Below are 26,319 nucleotides of genomic sequence, written 5' to 3' on the forward strand. Positions count from 1 at the left end.
GTATGAAAAAAGTCGTACGGAAAATCAAAATCAAAATAAACTTGGGATTAGGAGTATCGAGGCAATGAAAAGTCGCTATAAACAACTCAATACAGCAGTGAGCAAATGGGTTGGTTGCTACACACAAGTTCTAAATCGACCACCGGCAAGTGGCACTAACATCAAAGATGACATAGAATTAGCTCAGAAATTGTTTCATAAGTTGAACAATGGTAACGATTTTGGGTAAACACCCTAAGTGGAGCTCACAAAAACATCAATTTGAGCTTCCTCGAAACTCTAAGTCGGGTTCAAAAAGTCAAGGTCAGAAATGGATTCTAGCCCGTCTAGTGTAAATGGCGGGACCCTGTCTAGTGTAAATGTTAGAACCCCGTCTAGTGTTAATGTTCCAGCCCCATCTAGTATTTATGTCGACGCAAGTGACCGACCAGAAGGACGGGAGGCAGCTAAAAAGAAGCGGAATGGAAAAACACATGTGGTCGTGGTCGATTCTATGCATAGTGTGGAAGACCGAGAAATAATGGACGGAAATAGACTCACTACGAAAAAGCAAATTGATTTTCGGCAAAAAAGGCTTGCAGCAGATTTTGAAATTGAACAAATCAGAATTCAAAAAATGAAAACAAAACTGGAGATGGGTTGGTTTAACACATTGCTCTCGCAACAAAATTTAAACCTAAAAGATCAAGAAATGAAGGACAAGCTAATCGACAAATATATGTCTGATATTTAGTTTATTAAATCTGTTTTTATTTTTTGTTTTTATTGTTGGTTTGATTATTAATCATCAGTCTGATGTAGAACTAACCCGATTTGAACCAGATTTCCAGGAATTATTTAACTAGATACAACGATTTCAGACGAAATAAGTCGATTTTAGACGAATTATTAATCATGAATTATTTAAATATGAACAACGTTTTCATCATCTAGCCAAAATAAGTCGATTTATTTTGATATGAAATCGACAAATATATGAACACAATTTCATCATCGAGCCAAAATAAAATAAATCAATCAGAAAACCAATCGAAATAAAACCCAAATCAGAAAACCAATCGTTTTCATCCCCAAAAAAATCCGAAAATAAATCAGGAAGCCAAACTGTAACAAGAATTTACCTGCATGAATGAAATCGGGATGACCGAAATCCATGAAATCCCCAATCAAAAAACCAATGAATGATGATATGAAATCCCCAATCGAAATCCATGAAATAAATCATAAATTCCAACTATGTAAATGTAATCGAAATAATAAATCATTTTTTTGAATTTATGAGGGGTTGAGATTGTCGATTGGTTGGTGAGATGAATATGTGTGGTTGAGATGAATGATTGAGAGGAATCATGAAGAAGGTCATAACCAATTGTACAATGACTACTTTATGGATCCGGTTTATCCCAAAGAGCTATTTCGCCGCAGATTTTGCATGCACAAGCATCTATTCATGCGCATTGTTAATGCTCTATCCGCCAATGATCACTTTTTCCAACAAAGAGTCGGCGGTAATGGGAGACCTAGTTTCTCACCATTACAGAGATGCACGGCTGCTTTAAGAGTTCTAGCATATGGTACTTCTACTGATTCAGTAGATGAATATTTGCGTATGAGCGATACATCCATAAGGGGCTCTCTTAAATTGTTCATCGAAGGTGTAATCAGATGCTTTGGGAACGAGTATCTTCGCAGGCCCAACCCTCAAGATTTAGGAAGGTTACTTCATATGGGGAAAGCTCGTGGATTTCCTGGTATGTTGGGTAGTATTGATTTGCATGCCTTTGGGAGTGGAAAAATTGTCCCACAACATGGGCGGGACAATATGCCGGGAGAAGTTCAAAGCCAACGGTCATTTTGGAAGCAGTTGCTTCATACGATTTATGGATATGGCATGCCTTCTTCGGCACACCAGGTTCGCTTTGTTGGAATATGTGTCCTCCGACAATAATGCGATCACAACTGTCGATCATGATGATCACATGTTTAAGTCTCATTTTAAGAATACATGTGGGAAGTAATTTTTTACTGTCAACTGGTCCACACATATCGGTAATGATTGGTCGACTAGAGTTTGACATTACTGTCGTGCGACGGTGGTGATCAGTTGATCCCCTTAGGTCATACCTAAAGGGTAACACTCTTAATTGATTATTTAATTGATCGTATGACGATACGGGTTAATTAAATTACTTAAAAGTGACGGACGATTTTGGAAGTAATATTTACGTATCTCATTATAATTTGATTAAATAAGATACGGTCTAAGTGATCGAATTGTTTTATTACTTAGATAAAATTATTGTTTACGGAAACAATTGAACTGAATGAATAATTTATTATAAATACAAGATGTTGTAATTTATAATTGGTAAAGTGTTTTGGTACAAGTAATTGTGAATTACTAAGTCGATTTTGTACATGACGTATTTTATTAATACGTTGATTTTTAATATGTTAAAAATACATGACAATTTTACATGTCTTATAACATGTGACAAATTGACAAATTGACAAAGATAAAATGGAATCCATTTTATCCCATTTGGACCGAAATTAGGAGGGAGTATGGTGTTTAAATTATGTTAAATTATTTGAGTGGAAACAAAATAATTAAACCTAGTCTCCTAGCCATGCAAGCCTAGTCTTTTCTTGGGAAGAATAGAGGCTCATGCATTGGTCTTTTCTCCCTCCCCTACCCGGTTTTTCCAACCTACACAAGCCAAGGGTTTGTCTTTTGGTACATACACTACTCTTGAGAAGAATTAATTAATTAATTCATTCTAACATCATGTGTGGTAAAATCCGTATAATACCCTTAAATTATAGGATTATAACGCAAATTTTATATGCAATTTATAGTCATAAACGAAAAACAACAATGAAACGATAAAGATCAAGGAATAACCTTCGATCCTAGTGCAAATTGGCAATGAGAGATCAAAGTAGATCTCCTCCTAAATGATGCACCCAAGATCGTCTGAGAAATGCCCTTGTGCTAGAATGACTCCTCTAATTGCCTTGCAATATTGAGAGGATTATTTTGTGAGTTTTTCTTTAGATGAGAGATCTAGGTTTAGAGAGGAAAAATGTCTCTCAAAACCCTAAAATTTTTATCAAAATGAATTAGGTTACAAAAGAGAGGAGAACCTCTCTTTTGTTCTCTCTTGGCCGGCCAACCATGGGCTCACTCGGGAAGTGGGCTTCCACTTCCTTTTAGTTTTAGCTCATGGTCTGGTTCGCAAATTGCTAAAACGTATACGGCGTGTTTTTAATTATAAATTGTCATCGGTTATCGGTAATTAAAGCATCAACTAATAATACGGGTTAGTTGAATTATTAATACATGTCCGACAAAGACAATATGGTATAATTAATTTATTCAATATACATTTAATTAAATATAAAACGCTTATATTCAATTTACGAATTAACTGCTTAATTCGCCTTAGCCATTATTATTTAATCCGTATTAAATAAAATATCTCAACATCACATTTTGACTAATTATTAGTCAAATAACTCAGACTAACTGGTTAGTCAAATTTGGCATCTACATGACTGTATTTTCATAACGTCACATCTCTCAAACGTATCCTATAGGTGTGACTTTTAGGGACCAGTTGATCACCGCCATCTGTATGACAATAACGTCAAACTTATCTAGCAAGCCAACCGTTATTGATAAACGTGGACCAACCGATTATAATACAAAAGTATACCCTTTGATCCTTTTAGAGATTTATAAGTCCTTGCACTAATTGTAAAGGACACCAGCCCCAACAAGGTCCCACTTGTCCGTACAAGTGTATGTGCAATGACGTTATCCGCACTAACTGGAGGACACAGCTCCAACAAACTCCCACTGTTCCGTACAAGTGTATGTGCGATAACCGATTCTCATATTCATTTAAAATTTCTCCCACTCAATGTAAAACAATTTGCAGATCCGGATCCGCAAAGGTCGTATTTTACAATCGATCTGTATCTAGAGTGGTTTCCCCGACTAGAGAGTAACTTAACCGATAAAACGAATCCGTATCCGAGCATGGCCATGCATTTCGATTCTGACTCCTCGAGTGGCCCCGAGAAATATCGAGTACCACGATAAAGGCTGAATATTTCCTTCAACTCGACTCCTTCCGATCTAAGCACGGCATGAAATGACCCAGAAAAAATCTACTTGGCCCCCTGTTACGGATGACCGTGAGAAAGAAACCAAAGTCACCCAAAATCGGCCTTAGTCTCAAGAGAGTCGATAGTCAAAAGAATCGACTCTTAGGATCACCATGGAGGTCCTATCCACGACCGGGCACTGAATGTTGTAAAACATTTAGGACTCCACGTTGATGTCACAATTGTGTCCTACGAGATATCCGTATAAATCGCCCTCGTGATTGGTCGGTCAACCTGTTGACTTATGGCTCGTTGAACCCACCATCAACCAACGTCACAAAATAATTACCTTGAGTTATCAGCTCACGTGGGCAATTAAGGACCAAAAATATAATGTTTGTTCAGTTCACTTTGTGGTGTTCAAAATTTGTCGTACAAATCCACATGAAAAACAAAATATATATAAAATATCAAAACGATGATGTCGTATAGAGTACAAAAGCGAATGAATCTAATCCATAAAAGAGTACTACAACTTAGGAACACGTTTAATTCCCATGGAATTAACATGCCCTTCATGCTTATCTTGTCGTAATGGTTTAGTGAGATGATCTGCTATGTTATCATCTGTAGCAATCTTTTCTATCACTACTTCCTTTTGCTCCACGTAATCTCGGATTAGATGAGCTTTCCGTTGTACATGTCTAGACTTGTTGCTAGACTTTGGCTCCTTAGCTTGGAAGATGGCACCACTATTGTCGCAATAGATGGTGATCGGGTCATTCGAACTAGGCACTACAGATAGTCCATGTAAGAATTGACGCATCCATATCGCTTCCTTTGTTGCTTTAGACGCGGCATAGTACTCGGACTCAGTCGTAGAATCTGCTGTAACAGTTTGTTTGGAACTCTTCCGGTGATCTGCAGCGCCATTAAGAGTAAAAACGAATCCGGACCGAGATTTCGAGTCATCACGATCCGTTTGGAAGCTAGCATCTGCGTAACCGGTTGCGCATAACTTTTGTTCGCCTCCATAAGTCAATGCCCAATCTTTAGTCCTCCGTAGGTACTTAAGAATGTTCTTGACAGCCAGCCAATGTGATTCACCTGGATCTTTGTTGGAATCGACTTGTCATACTCAATGCATATGCCACGTCCGGACGTGTGCATATCATGGCATACATGATTGATCCTATAGCCGAGGCATAAGGAATCCGTGTCATGCGCTCTTTCTCTTCCGGTGTCTCTGGTGACTGAGACTTGCTCAAATGCACCCCTGGAGCCATAGGAAGAAACCCCTTCTTGGAGTTAGTCATCTTTGAATCTCTCTAGGACTTTGTCTATGTAAGACTCTGATCGAGAGATAACATCCGTCGTGATCTATCTCGATAGATACGGATGCCCAGAATTCTTTGTGCCTCACCCAGATCTTTCATCTGGAAATGGTTTTTCAACCATACTTTCACCGAAGTTAAGAGAGGTATGTCATTCCCAATCAGGAGTATGTCGTCGACATAAAATATTAGGAAGACAATCTTGCTCCCACTCGACTTGATATAGAGACATGGTTCCTCGACCGATCGAGTGAATCCATTTTCTTTAATCACTTGGTCGAAGCGATGATTCCAACTCCGAGATGCTTGCTTAAGTCCATAAATGGAACGCTTAAGCTTGCACACTTTCTTAGGATGTTCTGGATCGATGAAACCTTCGGGTTGTACCATGTACAACTATTCCTCCAAAAAGCCGTTTAAGAAGGCGGTTTTCACATCCATTTGCCAAATTTCATAGTCATGAAAAGCGGCAATCGCTAAGATAATCCGAATGGAACGCAGCATGACTACGGGTGCGAAAATTTCATCGTAGTGCAAACCTGGCACTTGGGTGAAACCTTTAGCAACTAGTCGTGCTTTATAGATATCTTGTTGATCTTCCACCGAATGCTTTATCTTGTAAAGCCATTTGCATTGAAGGGGACGAACCTTAGCAGGTAAGTCAACAAGATCCCATACGTTGTTCTCATACATAGAGTCCATCTCGGATTGCATGGCCTCAAGCCATTGCTTTGAGTCGGAACTAGTCATGGCACCTTTATAGGTTGCGGGTTCACTACTCGTTAAGAGTAGAACGTCATCAATGTCATGTTCCTCGACCATACCAATGTATCTGTCTGGAGGAATAGAGACTCTGCCCGACCTCCCAGGTTCCTCAGGAATATTCACCGCAGCCGGGATTGAAGGAATTGGTTCCTCCAATGGTTGCTCGGTATTTGGTTCTGGAATCTCCGACAGGTCGAAGGTTCTATCACTCTTTGCATTCTCGAGAAATTCCTTCTCCAAGAATGTCGCACTAGCCGCAACAAAAACACGTTGTTCGGTTGGCGAATAGAAGTAATGCCAAGTGTTCCTTTAGGATAACCTATAAAGTATGTCTTGACCGATCGCGGGCCGAGCTTATCCTCGTGTCTCCACTTGACATAAGCCTCGCAGCCCCAAACCCGTATAAAGGACAAGTTAGGGACCGTTCCCTTCCATAGCTCATATGGAGTCTTGTCAACAGCTTTAGACGGACTTCGGTTAAGTATTAGAGCGGTGACAAAGAGCATAACCCCATAATGAGTCAGGCAACACGGTGTGACTCATCATGGATCGAACCATATCAAGTAGTGTTCGATTTCTCCGTTCGGACACACCATTCAATTGAGGTGTTCCAGGTGGAGTTAACTGTAGGGCAATCCCACAGTCCTTTAGGTGTTGATCAAACTCATGAGAAAGATACTCGCCACCACGATCTGAACGTAGTGTTTTAATCTTTCTACCTAATAGGTTCTGTACCCTATTCTGGTATTCTTTGAATTTCTCAAAGGATTCACTTTTGTGCTTCATTAAGTAGACATAGCCATATCTACTTTAATCGTCCGTGAAAGTGATGAAATACCTATAGCCTTCTCGTGCGGTGATTGACATAGGACCACATACATCCGTGTGTATGAGTCCTAATAGGTCAGCAGCGCGCATTCCAACACCTTTGAAGGAAATCCGAGTCATCTTACCTATGAGACATGATTCACACGTGCCAAATGATTGAAAATCAAAGGCCGAGATAGCTCCATTTTTGATGAGCTGTTTAACGCGTTTCTCATTAATGTGTCCCATACGGCAGTGCCATAGATACGTTTGATCTTTGTCACCAACCTTTAACTTTTTATACATTACGTGTAATATTTCGGTGGTCTGATCTAAAACATAAATTCCGTTCATGGAGACTGCCTTGCCATAAATCATATCGTGTAAAGAGAAAATGCAAGTATTATTCTCTATTACAAATGAAAAACCAAGTTTGTCAAGGCGTAAACGAAATAATGTTTTTCGAAAGATGGGTACATAATAGCGATTATATAAAAATAACTCAAATCCGCTAGGAAGCTGGATCACATATGTTCCCCTTGAGACGGCAGCCACTCGTGCTCCATTCCCAACACGCAGGTCCACCTCACCCTTTACGAGGGGTTCGATGTTTCGGAGCCCCTGCACATGATTACACAGATGAGAACCACAACCAGTATCAAGTACCCAAGTTCTGTAACTTGCGTGGTTAATCTCAATCATATGAATAAAAGTAGAAGAAGAAGACATACCACAAGTTTAACACGACCTGCCTTTAAGTCCTCATGATAAACAAGACATGTACGCCTCCAATGCCCAGTCTTGTGGCAATGATGGCATTCCATGTTTTCATTCTTGCTCTTTATCGCGCCTGATGAGGTGCTCGACTCACCAGGCCCACTCTTACCTGAACCCGACTTCTTAAACTTCGGTTTGCCTACTGCTAGGCCTGGCTGAACTTTGCCCTTACCCTTACCCTTGTTTGACACAACGAAAACATCCTGTTTCATGCTCCCACTGAACTTCATGTCCTTCTCGGTCTGTACGAGAAGGGAGTGCAGTTCATGGGGACTTTTCTTCAAATCATTCATATAGTAATTCGCTCTAAATTGCGAAAAACCATCATGGAGTGAATGAAGCATGCGGTCAATCACGATGTTCTCGCTGATTTTACAATCAAGCGTCTCCAGTTTCTCGACATTCTCAATCATGCTGAGAATGTGTGGGCTAACCGGTTGGCCCTTCTGGAGTCTCGCATCAAAGAAGCGAGTGGTATGCTCATAGGTCACGATTCTCGGTGCTTTCGAGAATTCCTTAGTGAGCGTGGTGAAAATCTTGTTTGCACCTTGGGCTATGAAGCATTTCTGCAACTTGGGTTCCATTGCAAAAATGATTACGTTTTTAAACGCACCCGCTTCCAAGGCGAAATCGTTATACTTGTCGATCTCGTTAATTCCAGCCGTGGGGCCTGGGTTTGACGGCATGGGCTCAGCAGAATTTGAGCTTCCCGTCGGCGCAGCGGCAAAGCATTCCGTAATGCCGCCTCCCGATCCCATGAAGTTTGATCCATCATTCTTCAGTCGAGTTGACTGATTCATCTGATTCATGAAGATCCGAAGCCAGGACTCACGGTCCAATGTAGCACTTGGCATTGGGTCGTTCAAGTGACCCGCCATATTGTTATTAGCAGTTTATGTGAACGTGATCTACACTGAAAAAGAAAGAAAACACAAAACGAAATAAGCAACTCATCGAGGTGATTTAGGTCTATTAAAATTTATTTTAATCGTGTAGACTCATTGCACTTGTATAATTGATCTCCCTCAAGAATAATACAAGTGATCCCAAGACTCAATTTCCGTAAATTGATAAGCCAACTGTTTAGCTAGTTCTTCCGTAAAAACTCTTGGTCGATAGATTTCTGCAAATCCTATCTATAGTCCACCATGATCACAGGATCGTACGAGTGACCATAGTGTTGAGATAAAATAAGTCAATCGGTTCCAACTTACCCGACGTAGAAGGGGTCATATTATGCCTACCGACGAAGAAGGGATTCATTGGAGTTTGACCTATAAAGACCGTTCTCAATTTTTGTTTATACGAGGAAGATCCCATCAACTAAGTTTCAATTCATTTTAAGTGAACGAATAACTAGCAACTGCGTGAATGAATTAATTTAGATGATGGCTTAAATCGTGTGACATGAGAATGTCAAAGAAAACTAACTCGTGACCTCTATATGTGTCAGTTTTCATGCAATTATTAGGTGGTTTGGTTTTAGGCGGAAAATGATGCATACTATCGTTACGATAAAATAAATAAATGAATGCAATACGTAAATAAAATTCCTAGTGTGGCCTATCCTAATAAAAAGAACATAAAACAACTTTGGAATCCACCGTTGGACCCGAGAAGCTTGTCTTGATGTTCCATCTTGATCCATGTAGCGGGAGTGAGCATCCGGTCTCCATCTTTGGTCTTCTCAAAAATTACAATTTAAAATTTACAAATATAAACCTATTTACATTCTAAATAAAAACTGTAATCAAAAGAAATAAAAATGGAGATACGAGATCTCAAAATACAACCAAGACCGTGTTCCATCATCACGGTAACACGTTCTACTAAGGCCACACTAAGTTACAACCGATTGCAAAAATAAATAAATACGTAATTAAAAGCATTCAAAATAATCAAAATGATAAATAAAATGCATCAACTAAATTAAATTTATTCGTGACATAATTCCGTAATTATGTTAAATTTATCCAAACCACCAAAGACAATTAAAATTATGTGACAAAACCGCTTCATCAACTCATTTTTAATTCATCATAATCCGTTACTTTAAATCGTTTTAAAGTAATTTTATTTTACGTGGGTGAACCGTTTCACTATCAAGCGAGTGCATAAATCCGTATTATGCAATAAAGGGCCGAGAGGAAAAAAAAAACAGAATTTTTTTTTTTTTTTTTCACTGTTGGGCGTGAACAGTACCCTGTAAAATTTTTTTTTTCTTTGCTGAAATGCCAAGAGCAAACAAAAGAACAAAACAAAAAAAAATTCTCGGCTCAATCAACCGTGAGCATCAAAGATCAAAACAAACGATATGATAAAACCCAATTGCAATTTAATCTAATCCGTATAGAATTGAAACTACAATTGATACATCTTTAACATGTTACAATAATTATCGATTAAAATTACAACATGTAAAGAACGATTGAAAACAAGAGATCGAATGATCTATCAAAATTGTGTGGCACGCAAATCTATGTAAAAATCAAAAAAACAGGCCGTGAACATCAAAGGCCACACGGTTTTCAAGGAAAAATTGGCCGAGACAAAAGTTTTGTGCCACACGAAATTTTATGCAAACATTTTGATGGATCTTTAACATTTTGCAATGAATATCGATTTCAAAACAATATGCAAAGATCAAAATGAAAGCAAGACAAACGACAACCATCACCGTGTAAACATGACACGGATCCCAAGGCACAAAAAAAATGCAATAAAAAAAAATTTCTGCCGAGGAAAAAAAATGGCAGCCGCACCAATTTTTAAACAAAAATTCATCGATTCAAAAATCGTTTGATGAAAATCACATAGAAAAATTTACGTGGCCTCGCTCTGATACCATTTGTGGGGTAAAATCCGTATAATACCCTTAAAGTATAGGATTATAACGCAAATTTTATATGCAATTTATAGTCATAAACGAAAAACAACAATGAAACGATAAAGATCAAGGAATAACCTTCGGTCCTAGTGCAAATTGGCAATGAGAGATCAAAGTAGATCTCCTCCTAAATGATGCACCCAAGATCGTCTGAGAAATGCCCTTGTGCTAGAATGACTCCTCTAATTGCCTTGCAATATTGAGAGGATTATTTTGTGAGTTTTTCTTTAGATGAGAGATCTAGGTTTAGAGAGGAAAAATGTCTCTCAAAACCCTAAAATTTTTATCAAAATGAATTAGGTTACAAAAGAGAGGAGAACCTCTCTTTTGTTCTCTCTTGGCCGGCCAACCATGGGCTCACTCGGGAAGTGGGCTTCCACTTCCTTTTAGTTTTAGCTCATGGTCTGGTTCGCAAATTGCTAAAACGTATACGACGTGTTTTTAATTATAAATTGTCATCGGTTATCGGTAATTAAAGCATCAACTAATAATACGGGTTAGTTGAATTATTAATACATGTCCGACAAAGACAATATGGTATAATTAATTTATTCAATATACATTTAATTAAATATAAAACGCTTATATTCAATTTACGAATTAACTGCTTAATTCGCCTTAGCTATTATTATTTAATCCGTATTAAATAAAATATCTCAACATCACATTTTGACTAATTATTAGTCAAATAAGTCAGACTAACTGGTTAGTCAAATTTGGCATCTACATGACTGTATTTTCATACCGTCACATCTCTCAAACGTATCCTATAGGTGTGACTTTTAGGGACCAGTTGATCACCGCCATCTGTATGACAATAACGTCAAACTTATCTAGCAAGCCAACCGTTATTGATAAACGTGGACCAACTGATTATGATACAAAAGTATACCCTTTGATCCTTTTAGAGATTTATAAGTCCTTGCACTAACTGTAAAGGACACCAGCCCCAACACATCATCTAAAATATAGAGTTTTAGAGAGATAAATTACTTCTTCTTCTCCCTTCTCTTAAACCGAAAATTAAGAGACCAAAAACAATATTTTGGGTCAATTTTATTCAAAATTAATATTGTTCTAGTATCAATAATATTAATTTTATTAAGAGGTTATCTTGGGTATTATTCCTTGGGAGAGATTCTATACCTGAATCCTTTGTTCATCCATATTAGGAGAGCTCAAGAACAAGTGAGTAAGAGAACTCACTTGTGCCCAATAATCCGAAATTTCCAATGTAAGAATGATGATTTCTTCACTATATTTACTTATGTTTGCATGCATAAGATCTAATTAATTTTATGACTAAATTAAATGGAACATATAAGAATATGTTGAGTATTATGAGATATAGATTTCTAACACGCTTAATGATATTAATGTTCTTGAACGTTCTCCACTCTTTAATGACGTTTTAGAAGAATCTGCCCCACCTGTTAATTTTTCGGTTAATGGTACCGAGTATAATATGGGATATTATCTTGCTGATGGTATATATCCTGGTTGGGCAACATTTGTTAAAACAATTAATGCGCCAAAAATTCAAAAGCATAGGTTATTTGCAGCTCAACAAGAGTGTTGTCGAAAAGATGTGGAACGTGCTTTTGGCGTCCTACAAGCTCGATTTACGTTCATCAAACGCCCTTGTCTTCTTTGGGATCGAGTTAATATGGGGAAGGTTCTTATGGCTTGTATTATTATGCATAATATGATAGTTGAGATGAAAGAGAAACCTATCTTAACTATGAAAATATAATCGCAGAGTTGATAATCCGACTTCAGCTAGTGATGATCCGTATGAATATCATCGTCTTAGAAGATCGCCTCAAGAACGATTCATAGAAATTCATGGAGAGATTCGTGATCGTGCCACTCATATCGCTCTGAAAAATGATCTCATTGAGCATATTTGGCAAAACTTCCGTAACTCGAATTAGTTTAGAATGCATTTTTTTTATTTCGTAGTATTTAATGTTTTTAAAGATCGTGTTTTTTTTATGTATGTATGCGGTTTTTTATATGTTGAATCGTGTTTTCAATAAAGTTTATCTATTGCCAATAAAATTTTAATTTTTTTAAATGTACACTATAAAATTAATTTACTTAACATATTTGAGTAGTTTTTATTTTAAAAATGACAAGAATAACTTAGTTGTAGTATGTTATTAAATAATAATTGTAAAAGTAAGAGAGAAGTTTTGGTGGAGTAGTGAATGAGATAAATGATTATAAATGTTGGAACGTGAAAAACTAATTGGGTTGGTGACCTAGGTCGTGACCTTTTGCTTGGGAGGGTGGAAGTGGGTCAAGATTAATAAGGTGTGATTAAGAGGAAATATTTTGTGACCCGATTAAGGCGACCTTCTGCTTGGGGATGGTTTTAGAGTGGAAAGGTAATGCTTGACATGGACAAGAGAAATGAAAAGTGATTAATTTTCCTTAAGTAGGATTTGATTGTTCAGTATGATTGATTTACTTGGAAGTAGCAATGTTTAGAGTAGGGTAGCTGGGCCATGCTTCTGGGTGCTTGATTGTGAAAATGCAGATGTTGTACGGTAGACATTTTCAAAAGGATTAATGATCAATCAGAATATAAGGTTCCTGTTTCTTACCGTTATCCGGTGAGCTTTTCCATCTTTGATCCGATTTATTTATTAAAGGTTCAGGTTTGATTTTGTTTTTTCGCGCTTTTGATCGATCATTTATTGCTGTGGTTGGTAAATCCGTGGCTGAGTTTATCACCATCTTTTTCGATCGATTCTCTTTCGTGTGATTATTTCGTCTGTCCGCTTTGTTTTCTGGGTTAATTTTTTCAATTGAAATCTAGTTGTCCGGGTTTTGTTCGGTGTTGAGGGTCCGCTCTCGTTTTCGAGTTTGGCTATCTTTGTCTTGTGATGAGTTGGTTGTGGTGCTTTGATTTTTTTTTTTTTTTTCAATTGTGATTTCGCTGGGGTTTGGGTCGGTGGTGAGGGACTATTGTTCTTTTTCATTGATTTATGTTTAAAATCGGGGTTTGAGGTGTACTTGTATCCGCTTCCTTAGTATTATAATTATGTCTTTTTCTACCGGTCACCATAAATTTCTTGAATTTGCTTGTGCCCATGTTAGTGATGGGTTTATGGAGAATGATGGGGATAAGATGTTAGGCTATTTTATGAAAATGCAAGGGTCAGCTCGGTTAGCCTTAGCTGAGGTGAGGGAGCTTATAGATAAGGGAAATAGTTATTTTAGGAAAAATGACTTTGATATAGCCGCAGCGTGTTATGATGAAGTTTCTAAACTGCTTAGTTTTTGGGAAATATTGGAGATGAAGATACCCAATCATTATCTGACCTTGTTGTTTCCCTAATTTCTAATATGGATGCCTGTGCCTTGAAACTTGAGGAATACAAAGCTGTTGCGGATATGTGCTCCATGATTTTGGACACATTTCCTCGTAATGTTAAGGCAGTTTTTCGAAGGGTGGTTGCTTATATGAAGTTGAAAAGGTTTCAGTTAGCTGAATTGGATTTGGTTGAGGCCTTAGCTATTGAACCTAGTAATAAGGATGTGTTAAGGGAATTAGATGTGGTAAAAGGTCACCTCCTCATCAAGGAAAATGGTAAAAGAGTGTTGGAGGTTGCTACCGAAGATGGCGTGGAAGGGAACAATAAGAAGCCTGTTCATATATTGGCATCGGACGTGGGTATAAAAGATAGTGAAAGCGTGATCACGGAGATGATGGAAGATCATATTGATGCGAGTATTAAGGAAAATGAGAGTCTGAATATGGAGGTGACGGAGGCTCAAAATATTTGTGCTAAGAAGTGAGTTCTTGAGTTCTCCAGAAAGGGAGGTGGTAATTCCCGTCTAAGGATCCCCGCACATTCTTATAAAAAGTTGCTGGATGGTAAACAGTTGAGCTTTTACCGTAAATGTGATTTTTCAACCTTAAAAATTCGGATCCTTAAGAGCGAGGTTACTGAGGAGAGAGACAGTATAAGAGAACGATGTAAGAAGGGGAAGAAGAAGAGGAGAAGACCTAAAAAGTGGAAATCTAAGATGATGGGGGCAATGAAAGACATGACTCCTTTTGATATTATAAATGTGAAATCTGTCTTTCCTCGCGGAAGTTTGAACGCATCCTCTACTGAGGCCGTGACTTCAAGTGCGTCTTCAATTTGTGACAATTTTTCTCCTCCGGGTACTCATATCCCTCATGATAACATCAGAGGTGTTGATAGTGATTCAATAGTCTGTGTCTCTCTGGTGCATGATAAGGCTACTTTTATTTGCTCTCCGGTTCAGAAGGATTCTAATGACCATTAGCCATTCATTTTTTCAGCTCGTCCTAAGAAGTGTAAGATTTACTCGTTCGAGAAACCATCATGTGCCCTTTATACACCTATGATTTGCAGGTACCAGAGAATGGCCATTTCCAAGAAGAATCATAGCCAAAGGGATGAATCTCCAAGGCACAATTTATCTACTTTCTCCAAAACTAGATCTCTCTCCCATAAATTTCTACGTCCTCGTGGCGTAAGTGTATCTTGTTGCAGGTATTCTCCTAAGGCTCAAATAGGGAAAAAAATAGGAAAGATATGGCATCCCCAGCGTATTACTCCAGCAAATTTTTGAAGAAACCCCGTGTTTTAAGAACCTCCGCCCCTAGTTTATGTTTTTGTAATAATAATGTAGTGTTTGTACCTGACTTAGAGATGCAGGTGTGCTTTGTATAAGGAACTTATTTTTATGGCTGTCAAAAAAAGATATAAGATTAGGTTGGAAAAGATGGTGTGTTTTACTTTATTGTTAAAATATGAAATCCTATGGTTTGTTTAGCTTGGTTTATTAACGGATATCATGGGTTCATGGGTGCTTATGTTGGAGTATGTGTCCTCAACAATAGTGCGATCACATGTTTAAATCTCAAGTTAAGAATACGTAAGGGATGATTCATTTATATAGTCAACTGATCAACATTAATCAGTAATGATTGGCTAACTAGAGTTTGACATTACTGTCGTTTGACGGTGGTGATCAGTTGATCCCTTAAGGTCACACCTATAGGACAATTCCCTTAATAGACATGTTGATTAATAGTATGATGATACAAGTTAATAAATTCCTTAAATTTGAACAATTCATTTGTGAGAGAGAATATTTATATCTTACTATAATTTGATTAAATAAGATTTATTTTAGTAATTAAAATATTTTATTACTAAAATTGATTATTGTTTATGAAACAATTGAGATAAGAATGAATGGTTAATTATAATTACAATATGTTGTGATTTATAATTATATGACCCATTTTATTTACGTGATCAAGAATCACTAGACAATTTGCTATATGTAATTTAATTAATGTATATAATGATATTTATTTGATAAATATGCATTAAATTAATTAATAACATGTTAAATACTACATGTGACATATTGTGTGACAAGTGACAAATTGACAAAATAAAATAGTAGTCCATTTTACATATGGACCGAAAAAATGGAGGATGAAGGAGTTAGTGAGTGATTTATTTTATGTGATAAAATAAGTATAATCATACCTATCCTACACTAGCCTTACATACCTACATTTTGGAGAAGAACAAAAGTAAAAGGAGATGTCATGCTTTGGCATTTGGCCTTTACCCTATCCGGCCCCTTCCTCCTTTTTATGATGAGAATTTTGTTCTCATTTTACACTTCTCTATATTTATTCTTATGCATGCATTCTCATCTTCTCTCTTTCATTTTTCTCTCTAAAATTAGTTTTAGAAAATCAAAAGACTGTTCATCCAAAATTATAATAACAATATAAGATTATTAGTGTAGTAATAAGAATATTATTAGAATCATTTTAAGGATACTAGTATATTAATCTAGTTAGTTAATATATTAGTTTAAAGGATTTGTTTTGGGTGCAATCAAAGGAGGATCTCTACATTTGGGATTTTGAAGGATCATCCATTACATTTAAGCTTAAGAACAAATAAGGAAGGTGACCTTATTTGTGCCCATTATTTCGAGCCATTTGACAATGTAAGGGACATTTCTTATTTTATCTCTTATTTAGTTATGCATCCACTAGATCTAAAGAACTCTAATTAATATGTTAATTGGTTCACAATTAGAAGAGTCTAATAATAGATATATGAACCTAACAATTTGTATCAGAGCATAGGATGTTGCATGCATAATCGATTTATAGTTTTTACGAGTTATTAGTAACTTAATTAAAACTAAAAATTTGTGATTTATTAGATAAATCACGAAATCATGATGCATGTTATATATTCTGGTCCGAAAATGTATTTAGGTCGTTTTTATGATTTATGGTATTTTATTGCTTAATTTAATGATTTTTAGTTATTTTATTACATTTTTATGACTAAAATGGAAATTAAAATGCTAAAAATAGTTAAACTAAGTCTATGACCTTGACATTTTTATATGACCTCACATGCATATTTTAATTATTGTATGTAAAATTTCGTATTAATGTGATTAATATTGCATAATTTATGATTTTTATGAGATAAAAATGAATTAAATGGAGGTAAAATGGTTAAATATAGTTAAACTTCGAAATAGGCCATGAAAATTTAATATGTTGTCACATTCATATTTTACTCACTGTGTGTAAAATTTGAGATGAACTTGATTTATTTTGCATGATTTATGAATTTTTAATGTAAAAATGGCATAAATAGTGACTATTTTAGCATAAATAGCTAAAACGAATTACATGGTATGAGAAAATTATTTTAGATTGAATGTATATCCCACTTATCATATCTAAATTTGTAAAATTGATTTAGTTAATTTTTGTATACTTTAGATGTTTTATTTGATAAAACCGATAAATCGCAACAATATTTTTCTCGAAATAAATTAAAAATATTTAACCATGATTTTTGACATTGTGAGTGTCATAGACATATTCCAGAATGTTCAAAAATTTAAAATTCAAATTTTGAAATTATTGTAATTTAATTTGGATTTATTTCATAAATGTTGTGATTTTAAGGTAAAAAATGAGCATAAAATTAAATCAAGTTGAATTATTGTCAAAAATTGAGTGATGACTAATTTTTGAGACCTAAGAGTGTTAGGATAATTAACTTGAGTTTAAATTTGATTTAAGTATTGATTTGTGATTTTAATAAGTTATTATCACGCATTTCCATTAAACCGGGTTATATAATCGATATAAGTTAAATAGGGCGATTTGGCACATAATTTGGCATGACATATTATAATGCTGCATATTTCATTGTTGAATGTCATGTTTTATTTACATAATTTTGAATTATGTAATTTTATCTTAGTATGGCCTTAGTTTTAATCGATATTACCTGTAATGAAAGGGGATATTGATTCGGTTGTAATTTAATGTGATCTTGTATCACTTTTATTTTTCTAGTTTTTAATTTTACAAATGTGTAATAGGAATAGCTTTGTATTTTTATTATTATTTGTAACTCCGGAGTTTTTTCAAGACGATGTCATTCGGAAAGGCGTTCCGACGAAGACGGTGTACTTGGGAGGCGTGCCACTTGAAGATTCAAGGGACCAAAGGAGTTGGTTTTCGAATATGTAATAGATTATTTTATTTTCTATTTTAGGAAGGCCATACTAGGAATTTATTGTTTGTTTTGCATTTCTTTTAATATGTTGCATGCATTGCCAAATCGCCATAACAACACATGCATATCATATCGAGTCATCGACTGTATCAATTATAATTATCGAGAATTCGACTTTTAGTTCACTTAAAATTGATAGATAATAAATTGACAAGACCTTTACTTTTAAAAGATTGAGAATTAGCCTTGCCAAATAGTAGGAGCCCATGAGTCTAAATTTCATAAAGGGTACAATACGATTTTTCGGGGTGCTTCTATTGACGTTGTATAAATGGGGTAATAAGTAGTTATTACACTTCGAAAATTTGGTTAATCTCAATGAAGGTATTTTGCGACCGTAGCCGCAAAAGGTTCGGGCTAAGGATGAGTTTAACGTAAATTCATCGACCGAGAGTTCTAATTGTAGAATCGGTTTAAAAGGTTAACCCACCGGAGTTATATTAGTAAAGATGTAGGGGGCCCGTTGGCTCACATCCAAGTTAATATGAATTTTGGGTCTCGGAATCATTTACTATAGTTGGGTAAAGGTCGCTATATAAATGCTAAAACTTGTTTTAAAATATTTACAAGTTTTAAGACGATAAATGTTTATAATTCTTTCATTTTCTATTTTGTAGTAAATTTGATTAGTTTGCAATGTCGACTCCAATCACATCTGCATCAACTAGCACAAACGCTCCACCACTCCCCAATGCTTCTTGGCTCTGATCCTTTATGGATCGATGCAAACTTGAAAAAAATGGTTCTAACTTCGCCGATTGGGATGAGCAACTCCGTTTGGCCGCGGAAGGTGACGACAAGCTTCGTTACCTTACCGAAGCCGCTCCCACTGCACCTACTACTAGGTCAACCTCCGCCGCAAGGGAAGCCTATGAGGCCTACCTAAAAGAGTCGGCCGCTATCAAGAATGTCTTGATTTTCTCTATGAAGCCCGATCTCCAAAGGAGTGCTATTAAAATGAGCACGGCCTATGAGATCTATACCAAGCTTGTGACCATGTTTTCGCAAGCTCCTAGGATAATCCAATATGAGGCACCCTCCGCATTTTTCGAGATCAACATCAAAGAGGGCCAAAAGATTAGCCCTCATGTGCTCAAATTGATTGAGCTTGTTGACACTCTTAAGACCCAAGGGGTCAATATTCCCGAATAACTCGTCATAGACCGAGTTCTACATTCCATGAACAAGGTAAAGGCATATGTGCAGTTTAGGGTAAACTACAATATGCAAAACATGAAGACCTCTCTCCAAGAATTGCACAAATTGCTTGTGCAAGCCGAGAGGGATATGGGTCTTGATGTTAGTTCTACCAAGGATGTGCTTGCCATAAACAAAAAAACCAAAGGGAAGTTTAAGAGGAGTACTAGTAAGGGAAAGAAACCCAACAAGGGCAGAGAGAGAGTTATTGGGAATAACTCATCCAAGCCGAAAAGAGTGCATCTTCTAAATATAAGTACTGACAGGGCTGTCGTATACCTATCAAAAATAAGTAACTAAACTAATTATATAGCTAGGGAAGTCAGGTCGATCTCCTCAGGGAGGCAAGATATCTGTAAGAGTCCGTCTATTCGGTCACAAATGGGGGGGTGTTTATAATTTGATTTCTAAACTAAAAGTGCAAAAGGAAGAGAAATAAAGAAAGAGCACTTAAGGCAGAGAATGAGATGAAACTATCAATAGAGAGGGAACATGTCAGGATTTCGGTTCACTACGGTTGTTTAATGACTCAACTGTAAACAACTTAAATAAATTACTGCGAGACGGATATGGAAAGGTCCTTCCGGTCCACTTTCTATCCTAAATTACCACTAACTTAACTTCCGTCCTCGTCAGAGTAGTCTACTGTTCATAGCAGGTCTATTTAGTCCAATCTTCCGATCCAGGATTAAATTTAACCAGATTAAAAGGGTGACTCAGAAGCGTGCACTCAACTAAGTCGGTAAATACAGTTATATTACTATGGTGACAGAATCTCACAATTAATTCGTCTAACTTATTTACTACATCGTCACATTTCTACCGTAGATCCCCTAATCTCGACATGAAACAAGTTTAGCTACTCATATCGCTATTAATACTATCAATACTAACAACAACTAAATAACCAATATTCAACATGATAAAACAATAATAAAAATGCATAAAAGGTAATTAGGGCATAAATTAAATGAGAATAAACAAGTAATTAAAATGAACAAATGAAGGATTAATATTAAAGAGGGAGAAAGAGATTACAATCGCAAGAATCCGGCGTAAAGAACAAGCAAATCCGAGCGAAATAACCCCGAAAATAAAGTTACAGTGAAGAAGAGAGAGTACGCAGTCTTGGAAATGATAGATAAAACGTAGAATATATGATAGATGAGATGCTAAAAACCTAGTTAACGTATGCTTAAATAGAAAATAAACTAAGTTCAATAACTAAAACAAGTTCACGGGCTAATTAACGCCCACGAAAGCCAAAACCACTCGATCGAGTAAACCTCCATATAATCTACTCGATCGAACACAAATGTTACTCGATCGAGTAACCTCTCTTTCCAGGTCTTCTTGATCGAGTATAAATCCACTCGATCGATCAACCAAGGCCACAGAAACCACTCGATCGAGTAATAAAACCACTCGATAGAGTATTGTTCCTTCAAATCAGCCCAAAATCATGCCCGGCTGCATCGTAAACCGTGCCTTCACGCTTCCCAATGCAGGAACTCACTTCGGAAAATCCCGTCTCCTCAAAATGCATGCAAAAAGGACGAAAAATGGTACGATTCCACTACTTTCGTGTTCATTTCTACAAAACGGACAAAACGAACCAAAGTAGCCAAATCGGGAGCAAAATGCAATATATACAGTATGAAAGTACATAGAAATACGTGCTAAAATAGACTAAAAAGACTATATAAAATGCACGTATCAAATCTCCCCAAACCGAACCTTTACTCGTCCTCGAGTAAACTAAAATGCAACTAATGGAACGGAAATGAAAACTCATAGCTAGCTTAACTTGTCTACTTGAACCAATTTAATGCAACAAAAATTAACAGTCATAGCTAAGCAGTCAATACGCAAACGAGTTATAAGCTGTTCAGAAATATAGCCAACCTATCGACCTTGCAAGACCAACAAAATCGCACTCTCACGTGGTCACTCTTCTCTCATGAAGCAAAGGGTGAATGTCATATGTATAAGAGAGAAGGAGAAACAGTCACTCACCTAACTGCGACCTACATAGCATGCATGCAACAAAAATGAAAGACGATTCAAGTACTAATACACACACTCCAACCAATAATGTCCGTCACAGCCGAGGGCTTACAAATAATATGGGAATAGTGAGGTTCAAGTGAGAAAAGGCAAAACAAGTTATGGTAATGTGGAGGTAAAAGCGTCAAGCTAGTTCCTAACAGAACCATATAAAACCATCCGAATCTCAACAGACTGAAAAATAAAGTACAAGTGCCCTTCATTTGGCACACAAATCACTAATCTCATACACAATCTCCTCAAAAATATGGAATAAGAATGGAGGAGTTAGACGGTCACAAAGTTCCCTTTTTTAACACCGTCTAAATGAATTAACTAAAACAAATCAATTTTTTTCAACTTTTTTTCTACGTGAACACAACTTCTTTTTTTTCATTTTTTTTCTTTTCTTTTTCACGTTTTCCCCTTTTTTTTTTTCAATTTCCATTTTTTTTTCTTTTTTTTTTCTCCTTCCTCTATTTCCACCAACTCCAATCATATACACACGGGCCAAACTGCAGACGGAAAATCATACCACAAAACGCATACTAAACTAGCTTGACTAGGCAGGCTCAGTTTGGGATGTAGCTAATGGGTCAAAAAGGCAAGTTTTGGTTTAAGTGGAGCTAAATGGGTGAAAAATATAAGGAAAAGGAAAATTTTGCAAGCACCTCCCTGCATGTGACACCGACCACAAACCTGAATGTGTGCATTTGACAAGAAATCAAATGTCATAAAAGTGCAAAAATGATGAACATGCTATGCAAGGAGTACTACTCTCAATTCCTAATGAACTGGTCATGAATGTCACCAGTTATGGGCTCTAAACCTCAAAAATTGTAAAGTAGGTTGCCAATTTATCAGGTCAAGTCTAACAGTCAGCTATTTGAACAAAAACTCGTAGACTATGCGTATGACAAAGCTAATAACTATCAACAAAAGTGCAAGGCTCAAGTAAAAAAGACAAGTTATAGTGCAATATCATCACGGAAATCTACTGTTCCGACTCAACCTATATGCAAAAATAAACGTGAAAATTTTTGAATTTTTTTTGAAATTTTTGAATTTTTTTTGGTTTTTTTGATTTTTATGAAATAAATAAACAATGCAAGCTGAAATAAATAAACGTGAATGGAAAACAAATGCAAATGCAGACTCAAAAGGATGCAATACCCTCCCCAAACCAAAACGGACAACGCCCTCGTTGTCCTCCAGCATACACCAGCAGATATATACAGGGGAACGGGAATATACAACCAAAAATTAATAAAAATAATAAAATAAATAGGAGACAAAAATAAAAGAGTGAGAAGGACATACAAAACACGAATTTCCCCAAACCAGCCAGAAAACTGGGGAAGTGAGTAGACCAACAACTACTCGTCAGCCTCCACGTCACTGTCACGCACGTCCTCCACCGTCACTGTGAAGTCCGGGTCCACCTCCCGCTCTCTCCTCCTCCTCTGCTCAACTCGAGCTCTCTCCGCCGCCGCCGCCGCCGCTAGGTCTTCGTCCTCCTCCTCCTCAGCAGACTCCGGGTACCCCTCAGCTGGGTACCGGTTAAAGGAAGGGTGTGGCCAACCCTCTAGGATCGGACGGTGTCGACTCATGTGATACTCGTATAGAGGGAACAAAGTCAAAGCTAAGTCCCTCTCCATACGAGCCTGTCTCTCTGTAATCTCAACTAACAAACCGTCACGGCGCCCTTGGTTCATGACCGAGGACGCCTCAAAGGGTGGTGGAGTTACAAAATTAGCAGGTAAGACCGGCTGTGTATGTGTCTGGGTCTGGTCGGCAGGTGCGGAAGTAGGAGTAGAAGTAGGGATCGAGATGGGTGTAGGAGTGGCCGTGGAAGGCTGGCCGCTCCCAAAAGTTGTGAACCCCTCTCCGGTCTCAAGTCTGCGCCGCTTCTTAGCGGCGGGTAAAGTAGTAGGTGGGCGGACCTGGAGGTGGTAGTCAGGTAGTGGTGGAAGTTGGGCGCCCCGTGCGACAGTAGGCAAAGAGGCTAGACGGGGGAGAATGGTGCAAGGTAAGTCCACGGACAAGGAACCGTCTATCTTCCAAGTCCGGTAGTTTGTGGTCAGCCAATGCTGAGAATGCATGCCATCTAGGCTCAGATACCTCTCTCCCTATAGGTACGGTAAGTCATGAGGCCAGACAGGGAAAAGAGAATGGGCAATAATGGTGGCTATGCCACCGCAGACAATAGATCCCGTGACCTTCTCCCCTTGGGCCTGGAAGTACTGGGCGGTCAGATAGGCGATGTTGAGGGTAAAAGGACCCACGCAGTCAATGTTCAGGTAACCGCCTAAAATGGAGAGCTCGTTGTTGTTGATGGTTTTTGGCTCCCTTCGGCCAAAAATGGTGCTCCCTATCAGTCTAAGAAAGTAACGGACAGGGGGAAGGTGGACCTGCGCGAGCTTTCGCTCGGGAAAGATGGTCTGGGCCAAGGTCCACCAAAGCTGATGGATGACCTTCCTAGGGGCGGCAGTGTCGTCCGTAAAGGAAAGGCCGAGCCTAATACCAAACTCCTCCAATGTCATCGAAAAAGTCCAGTTGAACAACCGGAATGACACGGAAAGACTAGTGGGGGCAGCATCGTGTGCCCCTGAGGAGAAGGTGAAGGAGCTGAAGAACTCGAGACTCAGCTCCAGAAAGGTATGGCCACTCATAGTGATGAGTCTGGCCATCCGCGTGCCCCATAAAAGCTCACAAACCGACTCGTAGAAGCCGAGTCTCTCAAGTGCCGGCCGATCTAAGAACCGGGTAGGGAAAAACTCACAGCCAACTAGGTTATAAAACCTCTTACGATGTACACCATTAACGAAAATTACCTGCAGGTACTCAGGGTGGGAGTCGAGGGAGTCGTCCCCTCGGACAGTGACCGTGCCAGAAGGAGTAACAGAAGGACTAGGAGCTGGTGTAGCACGAGCACTTCCACGATCCTGGCCCCGGCCTCTAGAACCTGAGGTAGAAGCCCGTGAAATGACGGTGCGAGGAACTAGGGTCGCCTGTAAAGCAGCTGCAACTGCGGGTGAGTCCGCCACAGGTGTGCTCACCGTGGCTGAAGTAGAGGTTGTGGCTGTTGTGACCGCCACTGAGGAAGAAAGACTAGCAGTAGTGCTAGCAGTGGTGGTGGCTGTGACTAAGGTGGCAGCTGAAACAGGGCTAGCAGCAGTGCTAGTAGGCGTAAAAACTGTACCAGCAGCAGAGACAAAGATCACAGGGGCTGCGGTACTAACAAAAGTGGAGGCGATGGTGACAGCAGGGACCACCGTCTCAGACAAAGATGGACTAGAAGTCGAGCTAGTGGAGGGCAGAGAGCTAGAATCCATCCTGAATAAATAGGGCAGGGGAATTTGATAAGAAAACAGCAGCTAAACATTATGAAAACAACGTGAAATTAGTATGACATTTCCCTAACAGTCGAAAAATTCGACTACAGCCCGAAAATTCCCAAATGACCTCAAAAATTTCGAATGGTGACGGATAAACAGCGATAGGGGAAAGGTAGCAGACGACAAATGCATGAAATTAAACAACAATCGAAGCAATTTAAGCATACCCAGCAGTGCAGACTAGGTGACAGTCAAAAATTTCGACTGAAACCACCCTTAATCGCAAATTTCTCGCTAAAATTCAATTTTAAACATGTAAAAATCAATGAGGTATGGGAATAAGCATCAAGTAAGCAAAACTAAGCACTGAATCAAAATTATAGTCGATAATTTCGACCCAAAACGGAAAATCGAAACCTGGGTCCTAATTCACTTCATAAAAGGCAAAATAAATGAAATTTAAATGCAAAGAAGTGTAAGGATCACTTACTTGATGATTATTAACCTACAAATTGCAATTAATCGGCGAGAAACAAACAACAATGGCGATTTTTAATAGAAAAACCGCGAAACCCTAAAAACTCCGATTGATCGTGTAAAATGGTGTGAATCATGGGGAAAACAGAGGGCTTATGACAATTAATTAACAAGTAACAAAATGTAGGTGACGGATTTGGCAAATGGGCAAGAAATATGGGGGATTTGGGGTGTTTTTGATCGCAATACGGAGGGATGTCGAAAAATTATGGTAAAATGAAATAGCAAAGAAAAAAGGAGGAAGTTAAAGAAAACTCCCTGCGTGTCTCTTGCAATTTCACTCAATCGAGTGGTTTAGAACGGCTCAATCGAGGACTTTTTGGATTCATCTATTCGATCGAGTAAAAATTTACTCGATCGATAACTCCCTTTTTCAGCTTTATTCGATCGAGTAATATGAAACCACTCGATCGAGCAAATTTCACTCGATCGAGTACAAAAAGTACTCGATCGAGCTCTTTTCCTCGTGTAAGTTCTTGAATTCGCCATTATTCCTTTGAATTTGCGTAAAATTCCCCAAACCTGCATAGAAACACTCGCAAAAGTACCCCAAAATACCAAATACGTAAAGTAACAGTCTATAGTCTCTAATTTACGCTAAAAATTGTCTAAATTCTAATTGTCCTAAATAAAAGCAATAAATAAAATTCAATGGAGAATGTAAAAATCGTTTTTACAATTTGTTACACGGGGCATTTCCCCGCTCACTTCTCGAAGCAATTCAGTAGCCCCTTAGAGGACTCCTGACTGGAGGACGTCATCTCAGCAACATTGATCGTCCTCTTCAATTTCCACGAGCTTGAACTTGAATCGTTAGGAGGGGAATAGTTGACGTCCACATACGCACGAACCTTTATCATCCTTACTCCTTTCTCACCGGCTTTAACATC

The 26,319-nt window shown here is 37.9% G+C and overlaps 1 protein-coding gene across 1 annotated transcript; it reads left to right on the forward strand.

The window, feature by feature from the left end:
* The first annotated feature begins 1,333 nt into the window (after positions 1 to 1,333).
* Positions 1,334 to 12,617, forward strand: LOC141600700 (uncharacterized). Its single transcript, XM_074420943.1, has 3 exons — positions 1,334 to 1,912; positions 12,035 to 12,309; positions 12,443 to 12,617. The coding sequence occupies exons 1-3, from the start codon at positions 1,334 to 1,336 to the stop codon at positions 12,615 to 12,617; spliced, it is 1,029 nt and encodes a 342-aa protein (XP_074277044.1).
* Positions 12,618 to 26,319: the final 13,702 nt, after the last annotated feature.

Source organism: Silene latifolia, chromosome 9, assembly GCF_048544455.1.
Source record: "Silene latifolia isolate original U9 population chromosome 9, ASM4854445v1, whole genome shotgun sequence".
Taxonomy (NCBI): Eukaryota; Viridiplantae; Streptophyta; class Magnoliopsida; order Caryophyllales; family Caryophyllaceae; genus Silene; species Silene latifolia.

Excerpts from the sequence above, each read along its gene's own strand:
- LOC141600700 (XM_074420943.1), top strand. The coding sequence starts at position 1,334 with ATGATTGAGAGGAATCATGAAGAAGGTCATAACCAATTGTACAATGAC. Across the intron at positions 1,913-12,034 it reads TGCCTTCTTCGGCACACCAG|ATTTCTAACACGCTTAATGA; the intron begins GTTCGCTTTGTT and ends TATGAGATATAG. Across the intron at positions 12,310-12,442 it reads GTCCTACAAGCTCGATTTAC|AGTTGATAATCCGACTTCAG; the intron begins GTTCATCAAACG and ends ATATAATCGCAG.